This window comes from Cariama cristata, unplaced genomic scaffold (assembly GCF_000690535.1).
Source record: "Cariama cristata isolate BGI_N322 unplaced genomic scaffold, ASM69053v1 scaffold21941, whole genome shotgun sequence".
In the NCBI taxonomy this organism is placed as follows: domain Eukaryota; kingdom Metazoa; phylum Chordata; class Aves; order Cariamiformes; family Cariamidae; genus Cariama; species Cariama cristata.
The window spans coordinates 5-26,114 of NW_009601320.1; the positions used below are offsets into that span (position 1 = coordinate 5).

Sequence of the window (26,110 nt, forward strand, 5' to 3'; positions counted from 1 at the left end):
CACCTCTTTGCCAGGAGCCTGACCCCATCCCTCTTAAGGAGCCCCCCTTTATCCAGCCCCCAGCCCCTCATCCCCCATTTTCCCCATCCCTTCTGCCTGTCCTCCTCCTCTAACCAAGCACCTCTTTTCCCCCAGCCCTGTTGATACCTGCATCCTCTGGCTGGTACCTACCCCCCTGGCAGGTTCAGCCCCTGCTTTTTGACTTCTCTTTCCCCCTCCAGCAGCTGGCACTGCCCTGTCCTCCCTTTCTTCTCCCCTTTCCTAAGGGCTGACTCTGCCCTGCTCCCTCCCCTGCGCACCTTTCCCTTCCCTAAATGTGAAGCTTTCCTCTGCCTGGGTGGGTGTCCTGCAGCCCCTTTCCTTGGAGAGGAGATCGGCCTTTCTTCCTCTGCCACTGTCTGCTGGCTAAACTCCTTGTTGGAGCCACTGGGCCATGTGGGTCTTGGTATCTGGCTGTTACTTGTGCTGGTCTGAGGTGTTGTCTTGCATCTTCCCTTTCTTCCTGTGGATGGCCTTGTCAGCTGGAGGATGAAGGGTGGAGGGACGATGCCAGCTTAGAGGGGCTGCTGCCTGAGCTATAACCACCATGCGGGCCAGCATCTCTGGGCATACCAAAGTTTCGCTGACACTACCATCCTCTTGTGCTGGGTCTATCAGGTCTCGGCTCCTACCTCTTCTCCTCTCCACCTCTGTTGTAAGCAATTCCTTCCTCTGTTGTTGGCTGGCTCTGTGTTCTGAGCCATCTGTCCTGGGGAGCGACTGCTGCTCCTGGCAACTCCTTCAGCTGTAGCAAAACCTTCTTTTTACTAGGTGCTTGCTGCTAACCAGGTCATTTCTTCTTGTTTCTCGAGGTTCGTTTAAAAAAAAAAAAATCTACCTGTCTATATGTGTAGATTTTAATTTGACCCCTTGGAAAGTCAAGGTAAAGAGGATAGGGAAAATAAATTGCGAGGCTGAAGAAGCCTGCTGAGTTGGGTCCTAGGTGGTATTTGGATGGGTGAAGTAATTCATAGATGCTTACAGGAAGGCTCATAGGAATCTTCCTTTGAGATGAGTCGCGTATCCGCAAGGCTTGTAATGTGCAGAGTGCTGCTATTTTTCCAATGACCTTGAGTTTGGAGACTAAGAAACTTGGGTGCATCCAAACAGTTGGGAATTGGATTGCTTATTTAAGATTGCTAATTTAAGAATGAGTCCTGCTGCTTTGTGGAGTTTCTTAGTGTTGATGGAGCTTTTTCTGAAGGGCAGTGGTCCCCAGGTTTGAACTTTGAAGCCCACATCTGCAGGGTGCTTCTCTGTGCCAGGGTGTTACTGCATGTGTGAGTGAGGTAGGGGTGTGTGTGCAGGTGGTTCTGTGAGGGGAAAATACATCCAAGCAAAGGAGCAACCCTCCCCAAAGACCGTTCAGTGATAAAACGACTGAATTGTTTGCATTATCAGTCTCAAGGCTTTGCTTCCAGACTTTGAGCAAGTGTTTTCAGGAAAATTAGAAGAGCCAGCTGGGGAAAGCTAGAGAATCTTGTTACTCCCCTTCCTCCCCATACCCCAAAGCACCCTTTGAAAAAGTGTACTTTTCCAGGAGCTTAAGGGGCTCTTGAGTTACTGTCAGTGTAAATACAGCCTGGCAGATTTTGAGCCCAGAGCCTGCAGAAATCTGTGGCTTGTTAATTTTTGACTGCAGATTTAAAGGCTAAGTGTTGCGAAAGTTCGTTTTCTGCCTCTGGAGCTTTGCATTGCAGGAGCGGAAGAGTCCATGAGCGAACTGCAGCTAAGTGCAGGTGGGGTGGCCCTCTTTATGCTTCGGGGTGTAGTTTGAGAAGAGGGTGTTACTGTGGATGAGGCGAAAGCTGTAACTAGATCCCAGGTTTTTAGTCCAGTCTGGGGTATTCCAGGCAGGTTTGGAACAGTGAGGGATGAGGGAAGGTTGTCCTTGCTTGGAATTGAGTGGAGAGGTGCTATTGAAGGGTGCTGGAGAAACGTACTCCAGTGTCATCGAATAAATAACTGAAAAAAGGTCATGATGATTTCTTATGAGTAGCCGAAGTGAAGCTGCTTGCAGGGTCATCAGTGGTAGCGGTAGTAAAGTGAAGCTGCTTGCGGGGTCATCACTGGTAGCGGTAGTGCAGATTTATCCTAAATTGTTCCTTGTCACTGGAACTTAATCCTCTCATTTCATCATGAGTTGGTTGTGCCAGTTTAAAAGCCAGGGAACTGCATGAATGGTTTAGGAAACAATATATCTAAAAGTGAACAGAATTTGCGCAGCGGTTTTGCTGAAACAAAAGCCAGAGGTTTTGCTGAAAGAGGAACATCCTATACCAATTTACATGCCTTTAGTGGTAACAAATGGACAGAGTCTTTGAAGGAGCTTCATGATTGGAAGCCTGTATGTGTCTAAGAAATCGGAGGCACAGTTTATTCTTGTCTGATTATATATATTTTCCAGGGGACCTACATTTCTTAGGGGATTTTATGCTTTATACCGGGGTCAGCTTCTAATGTAATTGGAGACTGTTGATCTACATGTGCAATCGTGTGGTCGATAGAGTCTTTAGCGTTAAGAGCACTTAATGCTTGTTCCATAGTAGGAGCTCTACACACATTAACTTGAGAACTAGGTAGCTATCATATTCATGGTGAATGTGCATCTGGGACTGGGTCCAGTTGTGGCAAATGGACAAAGTCTGACCTGAAATGAGAATTTGGGACTCCTTAATTCTTTTTCTGTGATTCCACGATAATTTAAGGTTGCCAAAGACTTTGTGGAATACCTGTTGAGCAACGAAAAATGGCATCATGAAAGCAAGAAAGGCTCTTAGAGTCTTCTTGGCCAAGCATATACACATATTCTGGGAGACTTTTAAGCATCTTACAACATTGAGTCGCCAAACCAAGCCCTGTCTAGGCAAGAGGGACACCTTAGGCTTGTGTGTTCCCATTTAACTATTTTTTTTCCAAGCCTGTCCTTTTTTTTTTTTTTTAATGATCAAATGCTAAAAAGCATGCCTTGGCATCTCAGGCATACTAGGCACTGAACAATTTGCTAGCATAACCTTGGATGCTGGTATTAGTATGTTTAAAGTCAGTTTTGCATCAGATGTTTTAAACTCTGGCTTTGTCAGTCAGAGGGCTGATTTCATGGATTATTTTCTTGACCTGTATCTTTTAAGAAGTAAAGTTAGGATGTGTTGATCTCTTGTTAAGACTTGCTGAACAACGGTCTGTTGAGAACACCCCTGGGTTACCGCAGCTGACGATGACCTGTCCAGAGAGTTGGGAAGCTCCACAACGCATCTGTAATCCTAAAAACACTTGCAGAAATAGCAAGCTCCTGTGTATTGCTGTGCTCCCCCAGCCAGGGTGTGTTTCAGCATTCCAGAAGGTGTAAAATGCTGTGGCAGAGGTGACTTTGTTGAAGAGCAAGGGGATTTGAGTCTCTCTTAAGGAGTGGTAGGTTTTGGGGGATTTGGATGTTCATTCACTCTGAGCATCCTGTTCACACAGTCAAAGAGTGGATTTATAGTATTTTAGTGGTTTTGCATTAACTTATTTAGCAGTTAACTGGCTTCTTGGAATGGGTTATTTATGTCTGTAGAGTATGGGAGATCTGTATCTTTCCATGAACATGCATTTCTCCATGCGTGTCCTTCAGGTCATTTGATGCCGTTTCTTGCTAGATAGGGGTTGAATTAAAAGGAGCTGCTTAGAAATTAGCCATGACTGCAGGTAGGAAATCCGCCAAAAATACTTCCAGGGGCCTTAAGAGAGCCGTGGGGCATTTGTCAGTCGGGAGATGACTGCCTGCTTGGCTATGGCATGGTATTAGTTAGGCCTGTTTGGGGTCCTAAGATCGAAAGAAAACTAAACTGCTCTTAGAGAGGAAGACAAAGTCCCTGCCTGGCAGGGATCAAGAAGAGTTAGCTGGATGCTGCTTAGAAAAGGGGGACTGCGGACAGGGTCTGGGAATGTTGTAGGGAAGCACTAAGAAGAGTGGAAAGTTGCAGACAAGACTGAGGTGCTGAGATCTGCTGGAATATTGTCCCTTGTGTCTCTTGATGGTGTAGTTTAGGTTAATGGATCATTCGCTTCTCTGGAAAAAGTTGTTTAACTGTCATCAGTCACTGGTCACAGGTTCCTGCAGAAAAGTGTTGTGTGAGATCGGGTGGCTGATGTATTTAATAGGGCTACACGGAGGAGGAGATAGAATCTTAAAGGTAAGGAGATCGTGGGTTTTGTACCGTGAGTACCAGAGTCCCTCGGCTGAGGGGTGAGCCGCTGCGGCGTCTCAGGGCAATGGGGGGTCTCTCTGCCCTGTTGCAGCTATGGATGGAGAAAACACTTGTGCATCCTGGAGGGTTTGTTTAAGGAGACCGGTCTGTGGGGATCCGGCCCAGGAGAAGAGCAGGTGGAGGCTTGTTAGCTGGAAAGGGTGTCTGGAGAAACAGAGAGATCACAGATACCATTCATCCCTGCACATTTAGTCTACCTTGAAGCTGGTTTTTGAGTTAGCAGTCCTTCTCGCCCTCATGCAGAACTTAGCAGAAGTATGTCTGGAAACCACGTCCTCATAGATGTCTCCAACAATGTAGCGTATTTAGCCCAGCTGGCACATTTATGTAGATCTGGCCTTGGACACAAGTAGCGATGGGTCTGTGCTGGTTTCCCATGTTTACCTTGGAGCTGCAGAGTCAGCAGGATCCACTTGCCCTTGTGCCAAGGGGCTTTGCTGCAGGTGCCTGCTCCCTCTCCTTCCCGTTTTTGTGAGCTGTTCCTAAGGGCAGTTGTTGTTGTCCCCTTATGGATTCTGTCTCCATAAGCAGGCAAAGCAATACCTATGCTAAGCTTATGTGCAAAGCCGGAGGATAGGTATCAAAATCTGATAGCTTAATCATCCTACTACAAGAATTAGTGTGAACTACCGATGAGCAAATGCAGTCATAGTGCTGCCTCTTGCTATTAAACCTGGGAGTGGAGCAAGTATTACTTAACGTGAGGGTGAGTGAGGTTAAAGATGCTTAAAACATGAGGTGTCTTCCTGGGCATGCACGCTGGCTTTCCTGGTGCTACTTCTGGAGTAAAAGGAATGTGGATTAAATACATGCATGATGAGCAAAGACATACACACTAGCTCATTTTCAGGCTGACCAGTGGATTCTAGATGAGCCCTAATTTATGCTCTAAAAGAGATGACGAGGTCCAAAAAAATCTCAGCTGATTGCTCCAACATCTGGGGGTGTGAGTTGAGCTGCTTCTGCCGTGGTGAACTCCAGACGTGTGGCAGAGGCCGCTGGCTTACTGGACACATCTACTGCAGAAGCTGGACTTGGATGGTGGTGAGCTTGGCCTGCTCTGTGTATGTCTGGGCTTTGAATCAGTCCTGGTGAAAATATGGCCTCGTTAGCCCTCGCTGGGCACGGACTGGGAGCAGGCTTGCCGTGCAGAGCCCTCCCATTGTCCTGATTTGCTTTGAGTTCAAGGCCTGCGCTCTCGTTGTGGGAATTTTATCAATTTTGTTCTCATCATGCATACAGAATAGGGCTGGAATACAACTGTGAGGGCCGCTTGTCTTCTGCCATCTGGAGCAGGGACGTTCATCTTCAGAGACCTACAAACAGCTGTGCCTTTTCCCTGTGTGTTGTATTGGGGAGATCCTATGGCCACCCTAAACATCCTGCTTAGGAGCCCACTGCCAGAAAAGCCGATTTTCCATTTGTTTGTATGGCTTTTCTTGCTCTCTGTAGGTCTAACGACGTATCTGTGTTCACCGCGGAGCTGCATAGAGGAGCCAGCTGTGTTAGGAAAGCTAATTCGAATTTCCACTTTGGGCAAACTCCGCTTTCTGTGAGGAAACGTGAATTCTTGGTACTTCCTACCCATGGGGAAATGCCTGCGTACGCACGCTAACAGTTTTTTGAAAGCAGATTGAAGCTGAAGCCCAGGGCTTTGGGGGTCCTGGGGTGCAGGAGCCTCGTGGTTTTGCCATGCAGTGGAAGCTGCGGTACGGCTGCGGGGTCTTCAAGTTGCTAATGGTGGAAGCCCTCGCTTTGCAGCAACCTGACAGATGAACCGGTATGAGAATCAGGCAGGGTTTGTCAAAACTTCTGCCTGACCTCAGCGGAGTTATTTGTTGCTGTGTTTCTGTGAAATGTTCTTGTTTCAATGAATCAGCATTTCCTCATTCAAAAGAGGACTCATTTGAAAATTTTGGCTTGTTCTCTTGTGAATGCTTTTAAAGAGAATTTAAAACTACTGGTTCACACAGGACAAAATGGGTGTTTAATTTTTTTTTTTAAGAGAACTGTAGAAATACCAAAATGGGACAGCGCAGGGCCTGTGGTATGTAAATGAGATGAATTACATCATTTCTCAGAGACTGACTGGTCCTTTGCTAGGCAGCCTGTCCGGAGTAGGGTTGTGACATTCGCTCTGCAATTTGAATGTTTTTTAGAAGGTGTAGCTAATTCTGTGGGATTTAAATTATTTAGGTTAGTGCATTAAATATGGAACTCCATTAGGAGCGTGGAAAACTGTAATTTCTCCTGGAAATACATCTTTAAATGATTGTCCCTTTTCTATTGCTAATGTTAATTGAGTGTTCAGATGATAGTGTCACCTGATAGTTGGCTGTTACGATTTCTAAGGAATGCTTAATACCCTTTCAGATCTTGTTTGGTTTGGGTTTTTTTTGTTTTGGCTGATAACCAAATGTAGTGAATGAGAGAGAAGAGGTGGCCAAAAATATTGATGCCTTGTTTATTCACAGTATCCTGAGTCTTGTTGATTGTAGAGTTTGGGAACTGTGAAATTGGACATGAGTGGACATGTAATGGTGGGAGGCAAGCTGTGAAACAGGATGCTGCTCTGGACTTGCAGGGTCTTTGCTGGCATAGAAACATGGCTTTTCTAGGCTGATGTAGTCCTGGAGTTGTGCTCGTTGTGAATTTCTCCACAAACTGGGGACGGCCTCTTAAGTCAGATGTTCTTCAGTCTCACGTTGTTCCTTCCCATCCTTGAGTTTCTTCAAGGAGCCTTTACACAAAACTTGTCAGTTCTTAGCCACCGCTATTTTCTGAAAATAAAGTACTTGACATTGTATGTGAGTGGCCTAACACGTTTGTATGCCTGCCTTTGTTCCCTCCCTGTTCTGTTCTGCAGGTAATTAAATGCCCTTAGTGTGGATCTTTGCTCTGTTGGCATGCTTGGATGCACAGCAGCTCTTCCTGTAGCTTCTTTTCGTCTGCCCCATTGCAAGAAGATGGCAAAAGCAAACATTACCAGAGATATCATCCACAGACAGATCAAGGTATGTGATAGCCAAGTGTTCGCTTGCGTTGGGTGGAGGGCAGGTAGAGAGTTGATGCTCATGCTGGACTGGGAAATACGTTGTTGCCGTTACTTCTGAAAAGACCTCTGCTACTTACGTATTGATAAGCTCTGCGAGAAGCTTAAGAGAACAAACACATAGGACCTATCACTATCCTTAATGAAGAGCTGGGATGAAGTATGGCATAACAAGAATACCATGCTTCTTCCTAGCAGGGGCGCACCGTGCTAGTTTGACATCAGCAGGTCCGTTCCTTTTGAGTACAACGTTGAAGTGAGAAATATGGCTACTTGTGTTTGGACACCATAAAAGACCCTTAGTTAGCTTCCCTCATGAGTTTTCTGTCTGCTGTTTTATGTGTTCTCTTCGTGTGATCTTGCCATCAAAGGTATCTTCTGACTGTAGTAAAGCTAACGATCTCTGTCTCGGTCTCTTTCTGTCTCTTTTTCTTTAACGAGCTGTATGTTGCTTCCTTTGTGTAGGGAAAAACTTCTACGGTGGTCGGATCAGTCATCTGATAGTTGCGTTTGTGAAATATCTCTTAACGTGAAAGGACTAGCTACAGCAGACACAATAGGCAATTATTACTTGGACTCAGAGGCCTTAAATCATTTGCAGCTTTGCTGGTAATCAGCATTCACGAAAGTGGTCTGTTAGTGGCCAGAATAAGGAACTAGGAGCTTGAATGCTTGCTTCACTTTGCAGTTTGGTACCAAACTTTGTATTATAAGACTTGTAATTTAATCCATGTGCAAAGATTTATTTTGCTGCCCTAACAAGGAAGGGATGGTTCTGTGGTTAGAACATTAGCATGGGACTTTTTCACACTGTCTGGTCTGTTAGACTTTCATGTGTGACCTTGGGAAGATTGCAAAGTCTGACAGTTCCTTGTAGGAAAAACAATATCCTACTGCACAGACCACAAAGCCAGTGAGATTGTAACTGCAGCACCTTACACTGGGCCTAGCAGTGTTTTGGGAATGCTACCCGTAAAAATATGTCAAGGGGGTTGAATTTTATAATGGAAGTTACTACAAAAAGCCTGGTTTTTTTGTTTTTTTTTTCATTTTTTCTCCAAGCCCCTTATATCTGTCTCCATTTTGTTTTCAAATAGCTTTTGTTGTGTGAAGTCCATTACTTAAAATTGGTCTGCAGAGCTGTAATGTGATACACCAGTTCTTTGTATCTGCTCTGTGACTACTGACATGTTCCTAGTGCCATCACTGTCATTTTTGACATCAGTGTTCTCATCTATAAATGGTGATAAAGAAGGCTTAAGTTGTCTTTGCCTGACTGTAGCATGGCATGGGATGGGACCAAGGCTGGATCAGGCCTTAGGAAGGAGTCTCCTTGGACATTAGATGTTCAGTCCAAATATGACTTGCATTCCCTTTTCTTCATGCCTGCCTCTGCAGTTGGCCTTCTTTCATCGAAGCCATCTGCTAATGCATCTGTGAACCCTGTGAGATCACAGGGGAAACAACTGTCCTGCTTTTCTTCACCTTCATTTGTACTGACGCAGTTCTGTGGCAGCTGTAGAACAGGCTGTGCTGTGGTACTGCAGCTACATGCTCCTACTCCATTGCTGATGAAATAAACCGTCTCTAAAGGATGCTGTCCGGTTACGTTCCCCATACTTTGCCCCATGGTGGTGGTGGTGCTTCAGGACAGGTTCTGTGTAATGGCAGACTTCTGAGCAGCTGTGGTCTGGCAGTGCTGTCCTCAGAAGTGAGTTGCTTCTGAAATCCTTGCCAAAAAATAATGACAGGTGTTCCCAAGCTCTTCTATATCTTCTATTTCTGGCCCAAAGTAGGCAACTTGTTCTTAGTGTGGGCCTCTCAAACCTTGTCTTGGCTACCCAGCTGGGTCCCAGCAATTAGATAAACACCGTTTTAAACCAATTCATGGGCAAGGATTACAAACTGCCTACCTGGAAATGATGCAAATGGTGTCTCCCTCATGCTATGGACACCCCAATACCTGGCAAGATCCCAGCTTGATTTTTAAAGTTCTTGGATCTTCTCTTAAAGGGGAAAAGGAGTGTTTTATTTGCTGTAGTCAGTGTGGTGCTTGTTTGCTTCATGCAGGAGAGGGGTGCGCTGGGCTTTGAACGACACTACCATGTCACTGATCCATTCATTCGACGCCTGGGCCTAGAAGCAGAATTGCAGGTAAGCCTGCAGCGTTCAAAGAGCAAACCGAGCTGCTTGTTGTACAACTTGCTGCAGAAAGGACAGTGTGCGGGAGTGTATGAAATTCTCTCTCTCATGTGGGATAGCTACTGATTACTTAGTCCCCTAAACTGCATTAGGGCCAGGAATAGCTCAGTGAGATCTTGTGTGAGCTTTCTGCATTACCCAACGCACCTACAGGAGAGCCTTTAACGGGTGTGTATCAGCTAATCCCAACAGTGCGGCCTGAAGAAGGCAGTTGTCAACTGTTGAAGATACTCAGCTCTAATGCTGAAGAGAGTAATGTGTTGCTTAAAGACTGCTCTGACACAGCTTAGAAAGATCTTAAGATTGTCTTGGTTTGGGGAGGAAAGGATTCTTTTGTCCTCGATTTTTCAATTGCATCTGCCGTGTCAAATGCTCCCCTAGTCTTTCCTGGTACGGTTGTTAGTTAATTTGGATAAAGATGGATGATCTAGTAACCCAGCAGCAAGGTGCTGCTAAAAGAGTTATCAAAAGTGCATTTTCCCTGCGTTCCCAGAGAACCTGTGCATGTAATTTGTCAGCCTAGCCGAAGGGTTTTGAAGCAAAGTCACCTTTCCGTGTGTACAGCAGGATTTCATCTGTAGCCTCTGAGACTAAACTGCCATTTTATTCAATGCTGCATTTCTTTTTTATTTGTTTCATTTTGCCTTCTCTACCCCAACTGCTATAGCATGTCTGTCTTTTCTTGAGGTGCTTATCTGCCATGTGGGTGGTTTTTTGCAGGATTGGAATAAAAAAACCTGCTTGTATTGGAACAAGTTGTTACGTATGGGGAGCTCGCTGTGTCCTTGTCTTGGAACAGCTCTGTTTGATACGTCTGAAGTTTGTGTAATACCATCTTCCCTTTTTTTTTTTTTTTTCTCAGGGTCACTCTGGGTGTGTCAACTGTCTAGAATGGAATGAAAAAGGAGAGTAAGTGTGTGGTTTGATTTGGGGGATCAACAAACTGATAACCCCAGGTTCTCCCAAGTGTAGGATGTAGGTCATCTTATCATAAGCAGCTGCTTCCCATTCCTAGTAAAGCAGAGCTCAAGCTCAAAGTTTTGAACCATAGTAGAGCTCATGCTTGAAAAGAAGCTTTATTTTGTTAAATATATCTGGATATTATTAGAAATGTCCCTTTAGTGGGTTCAGAAGGGAAATGGCCAGACTAAGAAGTGGAGATTGAAGGCTGCTTCTCTTCTCTTAAGTGGTATTATGGATTATAATGGATCTTTAGGATTTGCCCAGCTGGTAGTGACATTTCCCCACCCCCTTCACCATGCTGTTAAAAGGTTCTGCTGGGGGACAAGTATATAAGGGAGAGAGGTAGATCGTTTGCCCCTCTGCAATTTTAGAGGGAAGCTAAACATAAGAGCATTTCCCTTAACCAAGTGGAATAAAGAGTATTGGCATGAGAAACAACTTGATGGAAGGAAAATGTTTCTTGACATGCCTCTTACAAGATCCAAAGTCTGCTGTCTGATACTCTCTTTCAGAATTATTTACCAGTGAAAATTTCATGTACTTGAAAGAGATCTGGCTACAAGGAAATAAGTTTAAAACAGCTGATAGTTGCAGACGTCAGATTCTTTTGCTTCAAATGAAGATAGATGTGCAAGGCGAACAGCGCCTTGCGATACCGCTGCCACACCCTACACTTAAAGCAGTCTCTGAATCACTGAATGAGCCCTGGCTTGGGACTGCTTGGGCACATCCAAAGTCCAGGAATGAATGCCTTGGCTTGGGTTCGGGATGATGTGGAGCACTTAATGCAGCCAGGCTAATAAGGAAAATGGAGACCCTGCGTTTTGTTGTTGACCAAATGCTCCTATTGTTTTCGTCTGTGTCATCTGAATCTGTGGTGAGCTGGTTCAATGAGCTAAACCAACGAAAAACACTCGCTGTATTTTCTATGGAGTTGATGTTTGGCTGGTTTAGCTCTCTGACTGGGCTGAATGGATTGGCGTATGGGGCACAACAAGAACACATAGCTGAGAAAAGAGGGAGGAAGTGGGCTTCTTAGAGCTGAATTAACTTAATAGCTGTCTGTGGTCAAACCACTCTAAGAAACTGGTCATGGCTTAGAACAGAAGAGTACATGATGCATACTTCTCTTCTGTTTCTTTTAGCTTGTTGGCCTCTGGCTCTGATGACCAGCATACCATTGTCTGGGATCCTCTGCACCACAAGAAACTCCTTTCTATGCACACAGGACATACTGCAAACATCTTTTCTGTCAAGGTATATGGTTAGAAGGAATGAATGGCTAACAAAATCAGCAACCTGGGAAACATTTTCCTGCAAACAGTCCCCCTGCCCCCTAAATAATTTAATATTTCTAATGTTACAAAAAAATTACGTTAATACCTTCACTTCTTAGTTTGTGCAGCTCCCAGGCTTATCACGTTCTCTCTGTAAATTGAAAGGAAGTAGTTGTAGCAAATTGGGATGTGTGATGAAGAGACTATTTTGTGTGCCACTATAGCTGGTGACTTGTGAGTGTGCACACTGGCATATATGTAGCGTAGGTAATAAAACATGGGTTATCCTGTGTTCCTCAAGCAAACTGCTCTGTGACTTGCCAGGACAGCTCAGCGATGTCCATGGGAACAGCCTCAGCACTTCTCAGGTTTGAATTGTCAAATCTGTGTCCCACAGTTCTTGCCGCATTCAGGAGATCGGATCCTCATCACGGGAGCTGCAGATTCCAAGGTGCATGTCCATGACTTGACTGTCAAGGAGACCATCCACATGTTCGGAGATCACACCAACAGAGTTAAGCGGATTGCCACGGCTCCCATGTGGCCTAACACCTTCTGGAGTGCAGCAGAAGACGGGCTAATCAGGTACAGAACTCTAGTTGTTCTGCCCCAAAATTAATTGGATTAGGATCCATTGCAGTATGTACTATGCACAGATCTGAAGAGAGACTGTCTCTATATTAAAGAGCTTAAGTTAATCTCTCCCTTTCCTGAAAATGGAAGGATTCATCTTGAAATGTAGACTCCTCTGATAAATACTCTCCTCAGCTCCCCTGTTTTCCCCCACTGAAAAGGGAGGCCAAGAAAGGAACAGCCGTGTCAAATGGAAGGGAGGTAAAACACTGAGCGACTTTTCCCTCCAGAGTCATTGTGGGTCTTAAATGAGTAATGTTACTACGTGAGTCTCTTCCACTTTTCATACGAGTTACTGTTTGTGAGGTCATGACTTGGAGTTTAATTTGGGACTTGAATAAAACTGTGCACATTATAGAACTGGTTTTAATGGTTATCCTGATATTGAGACCTAGTGTATCTTGAACCGAGTTGCTTTCAGTAACCTGTGGCACAAATGACTGTTAGTGTCGTTAGTGTCATCTCATTGTGCACAAGCCAGATAATTAAGTGTAGGTCACTAATGAGCAGTGTAAACCTGCTGCTTTGGGTGGTCTTCAGTTTGGTCACCGTGGAAAGCTAACCTCTCTCTTACTGCTCCTTCTGTTATCTAGCGGCACAGATTGCCTGACTCTCTCTTCCCTTTGCAGACAGTATGATCTGCGAGAGAACAGCAAACGTTCAGAAGTTCTGATAGACCTGACAGAGTACTGCGGGCAGCTGGTGGAGGCCAAATGCCTGACGGTCAACCCCCAAGATAACAACTACTTAGCAGTAGGGGCAAGTGGACCCTTTGTGCGGCTCTACGACATACGCATGATCCACAACCACAGGTAATGGCAACTGGCTTTTCTGGGCCTTCGGGGCAGACGTGAGTGGTACAGAAATCTGTTCAAGGCTCTGGTGGGAAGGGGGAGTGCAGTGATCTGGCACTTACCTGTCTCGCAGTGAAGTTTTACCCAGTCTTTCCTATCACCCGCAGCCTTTTCGATCTGTGTGCGTACACTGGGGTGGTATGAGGCAGGCTTGTGACTGCACAGCTGTGTAGGCATGAGGCCTTCCCCTCGTGTGTGAACAAGAAGTGTCAGTGTAGATCAGGCTGCCAGCAGTTCAATGCTGTGATTGTAAGACTGTTCTTCTTTCTGGCTAGAAAAAGCATGAAGCAGAGTCCTTCAGCTGGAGTGCACACATTCTGCGACCGACAGAAACCCCTTCCGGATGGTGCGGCACAGTACTACGTGGCAGGTATTGGGACCTGTGCTGGGGGTGATTTACGGGACTTTTATGTTAATGCCTGAATAATTGGAGTTCTACCCATAACACAAGAAACCACTGCTTGGCAGAGGTTTCTGATACAGGGATGTTCCATGGAGTTGCAGTTTATTTCACTTCTATGCTGTGAATTCTTGCTTATGGTACCTGCCCACTTTCCCTGATTTGGCAGTGGTGTGTGTTGGTGAGCTGGCCTTACTTCTTCTTCTTTAGCCTAAATGTCTTTTTGTCACTTTTGTTGGAAAGTCAAGGATTGGATAACCTGGGCGCAATAGGCTTTCTCCTGGAACTGGTCCCAGCAAGGCTGCTGTTCAAAATCTTTTTGGCACAGAAGTGGCTTGTCCTCATCCTGCAGATGAAGAATCAGTGATGCAGTATCTGGGCAATCTAGATGACATTCTTCTCCAGTGCTCATTATTTACTATCTTTTTTCCCCAAAAATGTTTGGGTTTTTTAAAGTATCTTAGACCAGCCTGTTCAGCAGACCGATTTTGGCAGTCTTGCTTCTGATGAGTCCCTGATAGAGGATTTCTTAGGTCCCCTGAATTGGTCATGCAACACATCTGCTGTCTGAAGCAAAAGAACCTCTGTGTGAGCTGAATATTTAGGAGCCTTGCTTTGATTGTGCTAAGGGCTTTATTAAGGAAACCTGAGTAGAGGGTTGACGATGGAGGTATTTGTTTGCAGATGGCCACAAATCACAGAAGCCAAATCCGTAGGAATCCCTAAAACTGAGATTTGCTGGGTTCTGCAGACTTCATTGTTAGCAAGGTAGTTATAATCCAGTCTTCTCTTCATACGGAGATGACCTTGCAGAATTGATATCTAGAACTTGTGAAAAGGCAGCTATGCACGTCTACGTGGTTTGGTGGCTGATGGAGGGATTCAATAAACAGCAGTAGGAAATGGAAGATCGCTTAGGTGCATGTGCTTCATGACATTGCTCTTCTAACAACCCCTTGTAAAAGGGAGCAGCTGGGGTAGGACAAAGACAATGGTTACTAGTCATGCTAATATGTATGGGTCTCTTCTCTCCATAGGCCACCTTCCAGTGAAGCTTCCGGACTACAACAACCGGCTGAGAGTTCTGGTGGCCACATACGTCACCTTCAGTCCTGATGGCACTGAGCTCTTGGTCAACATGGGAGGGGAGCAGGTAAGAAGACAGCTAAAGTTTGGCAGAGAGCTTCACATTCGGTTGTGTTTGTTGGGTCACCATATGTTGTTATGCATTCTTGAAAATGGGTATAGCAACTTCTGTGTGGGGTAGTATGATTGATTTTAAACTGCTTTCTCATTCATTCAGACTAAATGCTTGGTATTAGGGCTCTATTTGTTATGCTTCCGCTGATCAAACTTGAACTGCATTCTATTCTGGTTTTCCAATTCACATTTCACTCTCTGGAAGAGTTAAAAAAAAAAAATTAAAAAAAAAATCAGTTCTGGAACTGACTTTTGCTGACCAAGAAAAGAATTCATAACTGGTTCTTGAAACATCAAACTGCTTCTGTAATAGAATCTAGTGAAAAAGGAACTTACAGAAGCAAAGGCCTTCACCTGGAATATTGATTGCATTAATTTTAAGCGCTGGGTGATATTCATGGATCTTCTGTAAAGCCTATCAATGAAATGAGAAAATCCTCCTGACAGCATTAATCAGCATGGATTAAGCAGGAGCTTCATTTGTGGGCGAGTTACTCTGTGGTTGTCCTCTACAGATCTCTTTCTCACACGTGCACTCATTCCCTTTAAGAGAAGGTGCTGAGTTAGATGAACTGTAGGTCTGATCTGGGCTGTCGATTCCTATACCAGTACAGTTTTAAATTAGGGCTTCTCAGGGCTGCTTTCGAAGTTTCTCAGGAAATCCTCATTTCATTTTAGAAAGACTTCGGTTTTGGTTTAGTGTACCACCACTTTTCTGACAATAAATGTTTGATTTCTTCATGATCACTGTGTTCATTAAATAGTTAAAGTATCTTATTGGAGTTGAAGTTTTTTGAGCAGGTTGGTTTGTGGTCAGGACATCTTTTAAGTTCTGTAGGTGTGGAGAGGGCTTTCTTACATCTTGAATAAGACAAGGCTCCTCCTCAGCATTATTCTTTCTGAACCCAGTGCTGGAACGGAACACACCACTGGTACTGCTGTCATCCTGTGCATACCCATCTATAAACAAGATTCCCAGTTAGAAGATCAGAAATAGCAAAACTCAAATGTGGAACCATATACCCATGTAACCCTGTTTTATTTCTGTGACCTGAGCATCTATGTTTCACTGCCTTTTTTTGTCTCGTTCTCTTTCTTCATTCCTTAGGTCTATTTGTTTGATCTAACATACAAACAACGACCATACACTTTTCTCCTCCCAAAGAAGTGCCATGCTTCAGGGGGTAAGTATGATACTATCACGAAAGTGAGTGGAAAGCAGAGTGAAATCACATACTACATGACTCTTGTTCAGGGTGCAGCCCAGTCTGAGCAGGAACTAGGAAAATTAAGTAGGGCATGGCTGTTGCTGGGCTGTTTCTGCAGTGCAGTTCCTACCCTGAGTTCTAAAACTCTTCTACAGAGTGACAAAACATGTTTTGAGGGAAGAAGTGAGCTGTTGAGAGGTGTACGCATGTGTGAACTAAGGAGAATGCTTAAAGCTGTGCACAAAGGATAAAGCAGACTTGATAGAGTGGTTGATGTCCTGGTATCTGGCCTTCAACTAAGGGGGGGGAAACTTTGTGGATGGGCATGGAATTGGTATATTGTTTTTATTTTTTTTAAACTTACTAGTAAAATGCAGAACAGCTCTGTTATCCCCTTATGCGTCCATTAGGAAGGAGACAGAACAATCTCTTCCCTAATCTTAAGAATCTGGCCTGGCACTAATATCCCTCCTGGTGGTGAGATAGTTGAATCAAAAAGTCATTTATTTGAGAAGTAAGTATATCCAAAAGCCTTTTTATTCCTGGCCCTGTTTCTTACAGGGCCTGTTTGTACACAGATATTTCAGGCAGTACGCAGTGAATGGCTGCAGGGTTATTCCCCGGGCACAGGCTGACTCTTACCAGGGAGTGTTCCCTGCTCAGCCCCTTCCCTGTTCTCAGAGTGCTCTGGCAGAGTTTGATCTGTGTACTCGGCGTGCCTTAGGCCTTAATCTAACACTCAGATACTGGTAGCAAATACATGCCCTGCCTACCTTTCTTTTCTGTCTTGAATGCATGTGGGTGATCTGTACTGTGGTATCTGGTGAGGTCATGCTTTAAATGGCAGGACAGCGTTTGAACAGGCTCACAGTGCTGCAGTTGCAGCAAGCGCTCCACCCTGTTGGGCACAGAAAGTTCAGGCAAAGGCTGTGAAAAGGCAGTATCTGTACAAAGGCTGAACTTTGTCCGCACGCATGTCTTTGCACACTGAAATCTCTGAGCAGTTCAGTAGACTGGTTGGACAGTGTCCCCAGTTTCCCAGCCTGTGAAATGCCTGCAGGAGCACTCCCAGCTGCAACACAAATGCAGTTTGTAAAAATTTAAGCTGAATATTTTCTATAGAAATGGCAGGTAATGTGGCTGCATGACCTTCAGAGGATTACTGCAGCTTGTAACAGCTCCTTGAGCAGTAGGGTAAGAAAAGAAGAAAGCATCTGGATTTCCTTTACTGGATTCCTACAGTGGTTCTGGTCATCTTCCTTGCTCTATTAAATGTTCAACAATGTAGCTCTATGATTCTTTATCTGAGTGAATCTAAAATAAAAAGTTACTAAATGCTTCTGCAGTTCTAAACATCAGGCTTCTGGTGATCAGACAGGTACTCCGATTATGACCTAGACTCAGTCTGAAGGCAGTTCAGTTCAAGCTGCCCTCTCTTTGTGTGTGTATACTTAGTTTTATGTGCATCTAGTTTTCTGTTCTAGAGTTGTATTGCAAAGGATACTGCAGAGATTTTGTAGTAAATGTAAGAAAGGAAATCAGATCCAGGTGACTGGAGGAGATGGGGTGTGTGGAATCATGGAAGTTTTATTGCTGCTCTGAATTGGGCTGTGGCGTTGGCTTGGCTCTGCTGTAAAATAAACCCCTGAAGCTTCAGATATTAGTTTGTATAATCTACATTGATACTTAGCATGGCTGTATTTTTTTTTTCCTAACCTTCAGAAGTGCAGAATGGAAAAACCTCTACCAATGGAGTGTCGAATGGCATCCATCTCCACAGCAATGGCTTCCGCTTGTCTGAAGGAAGAGCACATGTGAGGTAAGGGGACAGTTCTACCTATGTGAAAGCCCTAGGGCTTTGTTCTTGTCCTCTTCCTCTTGCCAGGGTTAGGTGCTGCTAAACGAGGTGTGAAGTGCAAATGCACTTGGTCTGTTGACTTGATTGTCAAGTGGCCTCTGTCCTAGAAGCTGTATTTGCCGCTGCTGTGTGGGCTATGAAGAAGAGTCCAATCAGGCAAGAGTGTCCTGCGAGAAATGTTGTCTACGAGGATTTTTCCCCTCTTATGATGAATTACTGCAGACAAAACTAAGAAATGACTTTTCAGACTTGGAAGCAAGGTGTTCTTAGTTGTCCTGAGCAGTTGTTACTTCCTGATCTGCAGGAGCTGTGTCTTGGTAAATGGGAGAGGCTGTCGGGTAGAAAGAGCCTTGCTTTCCCTTTGCCTTTTTTTTTTTTTTGGGTGCCTGCCTGCTGCAAACTGAACTGAAGCAGCCAAAATTGCTTTACGACAATGACACTGGTGTCATTACTCCTGCAGTAGTCGGTGTGTGAGCTAGGAATGGATGGAGGGCCCTCTTCTATTGTTCCTGCTGCTTGTTTTCTTTAGGAGCAAAATGCAGTTGGGGTGAAGCAGAAGCAGACTTGAAGCGCATCTTGCTGACTGTTTTTTAACTCCAGCTGATGAGACATGGTTAAAAGTCAAGACACAGTTACTTAATACCATATATGGGTAGTCTAGGTTCCACCAAAGTCACTTTGTTGAATGTTTTCAGCTTATTTCCTCTAGATGGCCCCTCCGTCACAGCAGCAGAGATGTGGCTGGAATTTTGGATTGCTGAGCATGGGCCTTATGCAGCCCTGTGAACTCAGATGCTTGGTTTCCTTCCGAATTTGCATTCTGTTACACAATGCTAAAAAGAGGATTGGAGATGTTGTTTATGCAGTCAGAGCAAAGATGCATTGGTGAAGTCTGAGGGATCAGATTCTTAAAATACCCACTGTTCAATTTTGAGTATATGTGTATAAAGAAAAAACAGAAACAGTCTAACAATGGTCAAAAAGAAACCTTCCTCTTAAATTCAGGTTATTCAGGTTCAGGATCTCTTCTGCCTTTTTCTGAAACTTTTGGTATTAGCTAGTGCTTGCTGGGACTTGCTAAGCTAGAGAAAAACCCACTGCAGACATTTATCTGGAGTTAACAGAGCATTAGCATGTTAGACTTACCTGTGCTCCTTTCTTCTTTCCCTTCAGTCCCCAAGTGGAGTTGCCCCCGTATCTGGAGAGAATCAAGCAGCAAGCCAACGAGGCCTTTGCTTGCCAGCTGTGGACTCAAGCCATCCAGCTATACAGCAAAGCAGTCCAGAAAGCCCCCAACAATGCCATGCTGTATGGAAACAGAGCTGCTGCCTACATGAAGCGCAAGTGGTAAGGAAGCAGAGAATATCAGAGAGTTTGGTGTCACAGGCAGTGCTGGTGCCTGACTTCTGAGGACCACGGATACCTTGCTGTCCACTGCGAAGCACCTGGCTTCCCTGTGTGTGGGGCAGGATTGGGGTTATTGGATCAAGCCGTAAGTGGGTCATGTCTGGCACAGAACAAGGGGATTGCACAGCAGCATGTGTTGGAGAAATTACAGCCACAGATACCGCACAAGCAAGCACAGCTGGTAATAGCTCATCATATTGCCTACTGGCATGCTGAGTAATGTTCTGTTCCTTTCCTATTTAAAAAGAAACCAAAAATCCGCTTCTGAGCAACAGCATTATGAGTGTCTCCAAGGGTGTTTGTGTTTCTTTGGATAGTTCTGATCTGCATTAGAGTATGGCTCTGAATCTGCTGTCAAGAGATGAGGTAATGGTTGCGATGCTTTATAACTTCGTATCTCATGATATAAGATAGTTGTAAGGACTGCCTGGAGTTGCTTTGGTGGCTGCTTTGTCCAAGTAACTAGTACTGCAGATAGTCAGACGTGACCTGGTGATTCCTGTGTTACCCCAGCTAACCCACATTCCCCTTGACTGGAAACAAACCTCTCTGAGGGATCTGGGGAGGTGGCAACTGGTGCCTCAGAGTCTGAGGAAGGTTCTGTCTAGATTGTTGCAAAATACGCCGTTAGCCTCTGCAGTAGGTAATGTCTTCTCTGACCAACAGCTAGAGCTGCATCTGCAAGATACAGCTGAGTTATTTTAGCAACTGTCCCCTTGAGCAGAGTAAGACTGAGTAGCATGACTTGCCATTAACATATTTAAAATAGCTGTGGTCCTTCATCTACATTTGCTTTGTAAGGATATCCTTCTCTCCCTGCTGAAATCCCCAGTATGAATTCTCCTATCTTCTTGCCAAGATAAAGAGCAGCCAGCAGTTGTTGTGACTGTTGGTAACTGGCCTACTGGCTGTTTTGCAATAGCAGAGATTTGGGAGCTGCCTCAAAAAGACCTCAGTGTTCAGAGAGAGAAGAACAATAGGTTGGGATTAAGGAATGGAAGACAGAAGCCGAGTGCTGATCTCATGAATGACATTTTTCTTATAGGAATCGTTTTTCCCGAAGGATGTTGGCAAATCTGAACCTTTCTGTGTGTCAGCTAGTGCTTTGCTACAGTTTTCAGTAGCAGGAAGATGTGAAAATATATGCACAATGGGCATGCAATGATTAGAATTTAAATAGTACCGAGCTGATATCTTCTCAGGTGCAGAAAGGACGGGGCACTTTTCTGCTAGGAACAGCTACTGGTGTGTGGCAGAAAGTGGCTGGGATGTCACTGAGAAGGAGGGTGAAGCAGTTGGACAGCAACTCACGCTGAACCACCGTGTTCATGTTCAGAGCAGGAACAGCTATAGGCCACCCTGCAAAATACTGCAGGTCTTGCTTTGTCCTCGTTCTCTCAATAACAGAGAGATCTAGAAAAAAGGAAGGTCTGTAATTCCCTCACCTCCCCTTGCTGATCTCCCATAAGATGCTACTCGTACTCTGCAGCACTCCTAAGGCTGTCCTTTTAAAATTTGCTCATAAGAGCCAACTGCATCACTCTCCAGATTGCCTTCAGCAGTCTATGTTGGTAGTACTTAGCTGATTTCTAGTTAGAGCATTTTTACACAAGCTGAGTGAAACCTGTAACAATGGGAGAAGCCAGTGCCTGCTTTACATCTCAACATGTACATTTTCATACCAATCTGTTGGGCTGTCTGACACTGGTAGTTGAGGTTGAAGGATTTTTGAGGGTAGCAAAGCAGCTCATAACCCAGTCAGCTCTGAAAACGCGAGACACCCGTCTGTCATCATAACAGGTAACTAGTATTCCCTCTTTCTTTGAATAAAAGTGGCCTGATGCTGTGCATCCGGCCTCCTGGATTAACACGGACTCAGTGCTGCAAAGACAGCCCTCAAGAACCATGTTTCTTCTGCTCTACTGCAGATCTCATGGACAAGGCACTCCACCTTCTGTACTGTGCTAGCAAGCTGTAATATGTGGCCAATATCCGCCTAGATGGGAGGGAGCAATAGGATGAATGGTTTGCAGAACATGCTTGTAGCACTGCATAAGCGCTGCTTAGCATGTAACCCAAAGATTTGGAGCTCCCTTTAATGAGTAGAGATACAGGAGCACCTACTCCCTGACAAAGGCTCCATGTGATCAAAAATTGTCACCCTGTAGAAGGTACAGGGTAATTCATTCCCTTCCCCTTGGGACTGTTTCAGACTTTGGTAGGTGCAGTGCACGTAGGCTACAGGTGTGAAACATTATTATTAGTAATAGTAGTAATGGTAGTAGCTATCATATGGAGACTTGGTGCTCTCTCAAGACACATTGTGATATACTAGGCGTGTCAGCCCTGGCTGACTTCTCAGCCTCTGTCAGTCTGAACTCAATATCAGCATGCAAGGCTCGTCAAGTCTCTCCTCTGCTTCCATAGCACAAGCAGAGTCATTCTTATTCCCACAGCCCTGGAGCTTAGGGAGATCAAGCATAGTCTCCAGTAACTGTAAATGGGATATAAATATCCATTATGATACCAGTCTGCTATAACGCTTATTTTTAAAATTTAAAAGATGAGGTGTAAAGATGAGAAAAGACTGCTGCTTTAGATAGTTGTCCATCAGGGCTATGAAATGTGGTGGTTCTGTAGCTCCTTCTTGAGGGCTGCAAGTGGCTGTGGGCAGGGAAACATGCTGCCACGCTGTGCGCCCACAAAGGGGCACGCGTGAGCTGCCGTGCTCTGAGGAGGCCCTGCTTGCCTTGCAGGAGAGGCCTTGTGTCTGCTTGGCCAGAGGGCTTGTGCATCCTCCATCTTCAAAGGACTTCCCTAAATGTGTGATATCCGTGAGCTCTGCTCGGTCGGATTTAAAATGGCAGGTCAAGACTTGCTGGGCTTCCCTGTGTGGTCACGTTACAGGGCTGCCTGTATACGTGTGAAGGTGCATTCAAGAAGCTGGGCTTGGTCAGATGGTGCCCCTGAGAAGCAGCAAATGCTATCAGTCTATGAGCTTGTGGGGTGTCTGCTTGCATAGAGCGAGCTGGAAATTACAAGCTTTAGAGTGAAATGAGGGCTGGGAAACAGCAGTGAGGAATGTATGCTGTTTCTGCTTGGGCTATCTAATCCTCTGCTCCCTTTTCTTCAGGGATGGGGACCATTACGATGCTTTAAGAGACTGCTTGAAGGCCATATCCTTGAATCCATGCCACCTGAAGGCCCATTTCCGTCTTGCCCGCTGTCTCTTTGAACTCAAGTATGTGGCAGAAGCACTGGAGTGTCTGGATGACTTTAAAGGGAAGTTCCCAGAACAAGCCCATAGCAGTGCCTGCGATGCACTAGACAGAGACATCAATGCAGCCCTCTTCTCCAAGAGTGATAATGGTGAGTGCCAGGGTTCAGTATGGTTCTTCAAGGTTATACTAAAATCTAATGATCGGACATGGAATTTTCTCCTTAAACTGTCCCTCTGAAGTAAAGCTCCAACTTCTGAGAGAGATTGATTGTTACTGTGCACAAAAACTGGCCTGAGCCTGTTCTTTCCTTGCATCTAGTCCTGGTTTGCTCTTGAGCGAGAGTATGATAAAAGGAGTCTGATGTACCCAGGAGATAATCTGGAAGGAAGCTTGTGCTCTAAGCCCTGCTCCCTGCTGGAATTGTCCTTAACTCTTCTCTAAAGCTGTTGGGGTCTCCTAGAGTGCTGTTTGCTTAGAACATGTTCTTCCCCAAATTGTGATGAGGGAAATCTGTTGTCCTTCCAGCTGAAGACAAGAAAGGGGGTGGCCCCATCCGGCTGCGAGCCACAGGCCGCAAGGATTCCATCTCAGAGGATGAGATGGTGCTGAGGGAGCGCAGCTACGACTACAAATTCCGATATTGTGGCCACTGTAACACTACTACAGACATCAAAGAGGCCAATTTCTTTGGCAGGTATGTTGGCAGAGCATAATAGGGATGCAGGACAGGAGTGTGAGCAGCAGCAGAATGCTCTCTTCCATCGGATAAAGCCTCATGCGTAGCCCCATGTGACTGTTCATAAAATGACACTGACACTGGTTTGCAGGGTTGAAAAAGATGACAGAAACCCTCCTCCTTGTGTGGCTGCATGAATAGCTGGTTCAGTAGCAGATCCACAGAGGACCCTTTTGGGCTAGCGTTTCAGAAAAGCCATTTGGGATTGAAAAGATAAATCCCGGGGATGGAGGGAACCAGCACAGAAAGCTTTGTCTGGATCCATAAGCGTGAGGGGTGGCAGCCTGCTGATTATAGAAGCCAACTGAGGTTCTGATGTCTGCTAGAGACTAGCTTTGGCTCTGAGCTGTGATCTCCAGTCTCTGCTCCTCTCACCCTAGCAATGCACAGTACATAGTCAGTGGGTCAGATGACGGCTCCTTCTTCATCTGGGAGAAAGAAACCACCAACCTTGTTAGAGTGCTGCAGGGAGACGAGTCGATTGTGAATTGTCTCCAGCCTCATCCCAGTTACTGCTTCCTGGCTACCAGCGGCATTGACCCAGTTGTACGACTCTGGAACCCTAGGCCAGAGGTAAGAGCCGCACTAAAAGGCTGTCATGAGATGTGACACAGACTGGCATTTACTATTGGGATCTCCTGATAGTTGTGGCAGCAGGAGTAACAGCCCCTCTTTGGTCCTAGCACTGCCTTCCTGAGTTCTCTCCCTTCTTGTCTTGCAGAGTGAAACCCTTAATGGCCGCGTGGTAGTAGACATGGAAGGTGCTTCCCAAGCTAACCAGAGACGGATGAATGCAGACCCGCTGGAGGTGATGTTGCTGAACATGGGGTACCGGATTACAGGACTGACCAGTGGTGGGGCTGGAGGCTCAGATGATGAAGACAGCTCAGAGGGGCAAGTGCAGTGCCGGCCCAGCTAAAACAGAACTGCCTCTCCTTCCTCTAATTGTTTGGCTGAAAGGGAACCTAGTTTCCTTGGTCCTGAACTTTCTCTGATGAATGACTGCACTGTTTCGCACTATGCACAGAGTAGGACAAGCTGGCAGGGGCAGGAGCGGCTGTCTCTTTAAACCATCGCCACCACCTCCTCCTTCTCCCCTCACGCTACCGAGCAGCATGGCAGTGCAGTTTGGGGTTTGCCTTTAGTGGAATTTAGTCCCAACAGGGGTATTTGAGTTGTCTGTAAGCAGTGTAAGCTGGTGATCTTTCTTTCCAGAGCTGCTGTATGATCTGGTGCAGGGAGATGTTGCCTGCGTTCATGCATTTGCAGAGGGGATGTTAAATTCCTGAATAAAATACAAACCTAGGGCGGGGGTTGTGGAATGAATTTACTGCAGTGATCTTGGTCTGGAAAGCTTGACTCTGCTTTTGTGCTACCAGCCTGTCTAGAGGCCCCTGGTTTAGGGTTGTTGGCCATGAAACACCTGTTTTGTCCCATAACATCTTTCTTCTGGCTTCCATCTCTAACACATTGTCACCAGATGTAGCTGTGTTGTATTAAGGACTGGATATTGCCTGTCTTGTCCCTGGCCGTCTGTCTTAGTTTATGAAACAGTGAAGGCACTGAGTATGTGCAGCTCAACACAGCAGGATGTGCTTGCCCAGCTCTGATCCTTTCTTCTGTGGTCTATGAACCTGTGGAGAAAGGTGACAGCAACAAGAGCGGGTTTGAGCGGAGGCCTAGGACCTGCGGACCTAAAGCTGCTGAGGAAAGGGGCTGGTAACAAAGCTCTTCCAGAGCTGCTTTCTCCGTTGCCCAAAATGTGTGTAGTTGTATTCACCTTCTCTTCTCCATGTCATCTGTGCTGGAGCTGAGAACGTTAACCACCGTGTATATGTTGCAATTAAAGTTTCAAGCTTTTAGACGGCAGCATTTTTTTGCAGTCCGCTGCTCTGTCTTGGCCAAGGTGGGCCTTCTCTGCCTCATTGTTGGTGTAACATCTGATGGATTAGTGGTCCTCTCAGGAACCCTCCTTCCTCTTCCTGCTCTCCACACTTTGACTCTGGCTGCAAAGCCAGGAGTACACCTAGAAATGCAGCACTGTACTTCCATTCCTTCCTCTCTCACGTAACAGGCAGGTTTTCCCTCTTGCAGTTGCCAAACGCTAAATATCAAATAGATCTTACACAGCTGTGCTACAACCGAATGTGAAGAGGTTGGTTTTTTTTTCTAGGACTATCAACTAAGACCAAAGAGCCCCTGGAGATCTTAACTGCTCTGCGCTGTCTCGTATCTCTTACTGCTGAAGGTCTGAACATGCTAGCCTTGGTCCCAGGGGTGTGAGATGTGTGTCTGGGAGTGTGTGCGCATGTGTGTATGCTGCATTAGGGCTGTTCTTCCATGTGGTGCAATCCCTGGTCTTCCTGTTCCTGCTGTGGAAAGATGAGAGGCCTCCCCTTCCTTCTCTGGCTGCTTCTGGCTGCCAGGCATTGATGAGAGAGACTGCGCAGTGCTGGCTGATCAAGGTAACTGGCTTCCTCTCCCTTCCAGAACAGTCTTTATGAGATGAGTGAGCCTTGTACAGGAGGGAGAGAGGTCACAGAGTCTCATAGCTGGCAACGTCTCTCCGAGGACACTGTTCCCTGCATAAAAAGATCCCCTGTGTCCCCCTTGTAATCACAGTGGAGCTAACTGGGACCTGATCTCTGCCTCTCAGACAAAGATGTCCATCTGCTCTTTCACATGTGGGTGAAACCGAGCCCTAGCGAACCCCAGTCTTGCGGGAGCATGCCCCTCACCACCCAAAAACGACTGGCTACCCGTGTGCTCTGCTGAGCTGTGATGGCAGACTTGTCCTCTGTCTCGTCCTG

General features: G+C 45.7%; 1 protein-coding gene across 3 annotated transcripts; it reads left to right on the top strand.

Moving 5' to 3' along the window:
• Positions 1 to 7,161: 7,161 nt before the first annotated feature.
• WDTC1 (WD and tetratricopeptide repeats 1) lies at positions 7,162 to 24,626 on the top strand. 3 transcript variants are annotated; one of them, XM_009710414.1, is made up of 15 exons: positions 7,162 to 7,303; positions 9,412 to 9,495; positions 10,406 to 10,452; positions 11,652 to 11,763; positions 12,181 to 12,368; positions 13,046 to 13,228; positions 13,546 to 13,640; positions 14,708 to 14,823; positions 15,979 to 16,054; positions 17,801 to 17,897; positions 19,110 to 19,283; positions 22,477 to 22,729; positions 23,101 to 23,258; positions 23,681 to 23,873; positions 24,022 to 24,626. In XM_009710414.1, exons 1-15 carry the CDS (start codon positions 7,196 to 7,198, stop codon positions 24,217 to 24,219), a joined length of 2,082 nt encoding a protein of 693 aa, XP_009708716.1. In that variant the 5' UTR covers positions 7,162 to 7,195; the 3' UTR covers positions 24,220 to 24,626. The 3 variants fall into 3 exon arrangements, with proteins under 3 accessions (XP_009708716.1, XP_009708718.1, XP_009708717.1); XM_009710416.1 differs by having other exon boundaries at positions 22,477 to 22,712; positions 23,090 to 23,258; XM_009710415.1 differs by having other exon boundaries at positions 17,804 to 17,897.
• Positions 24,627 to 26,110: the final 1,484 nt, after the last annotated feature.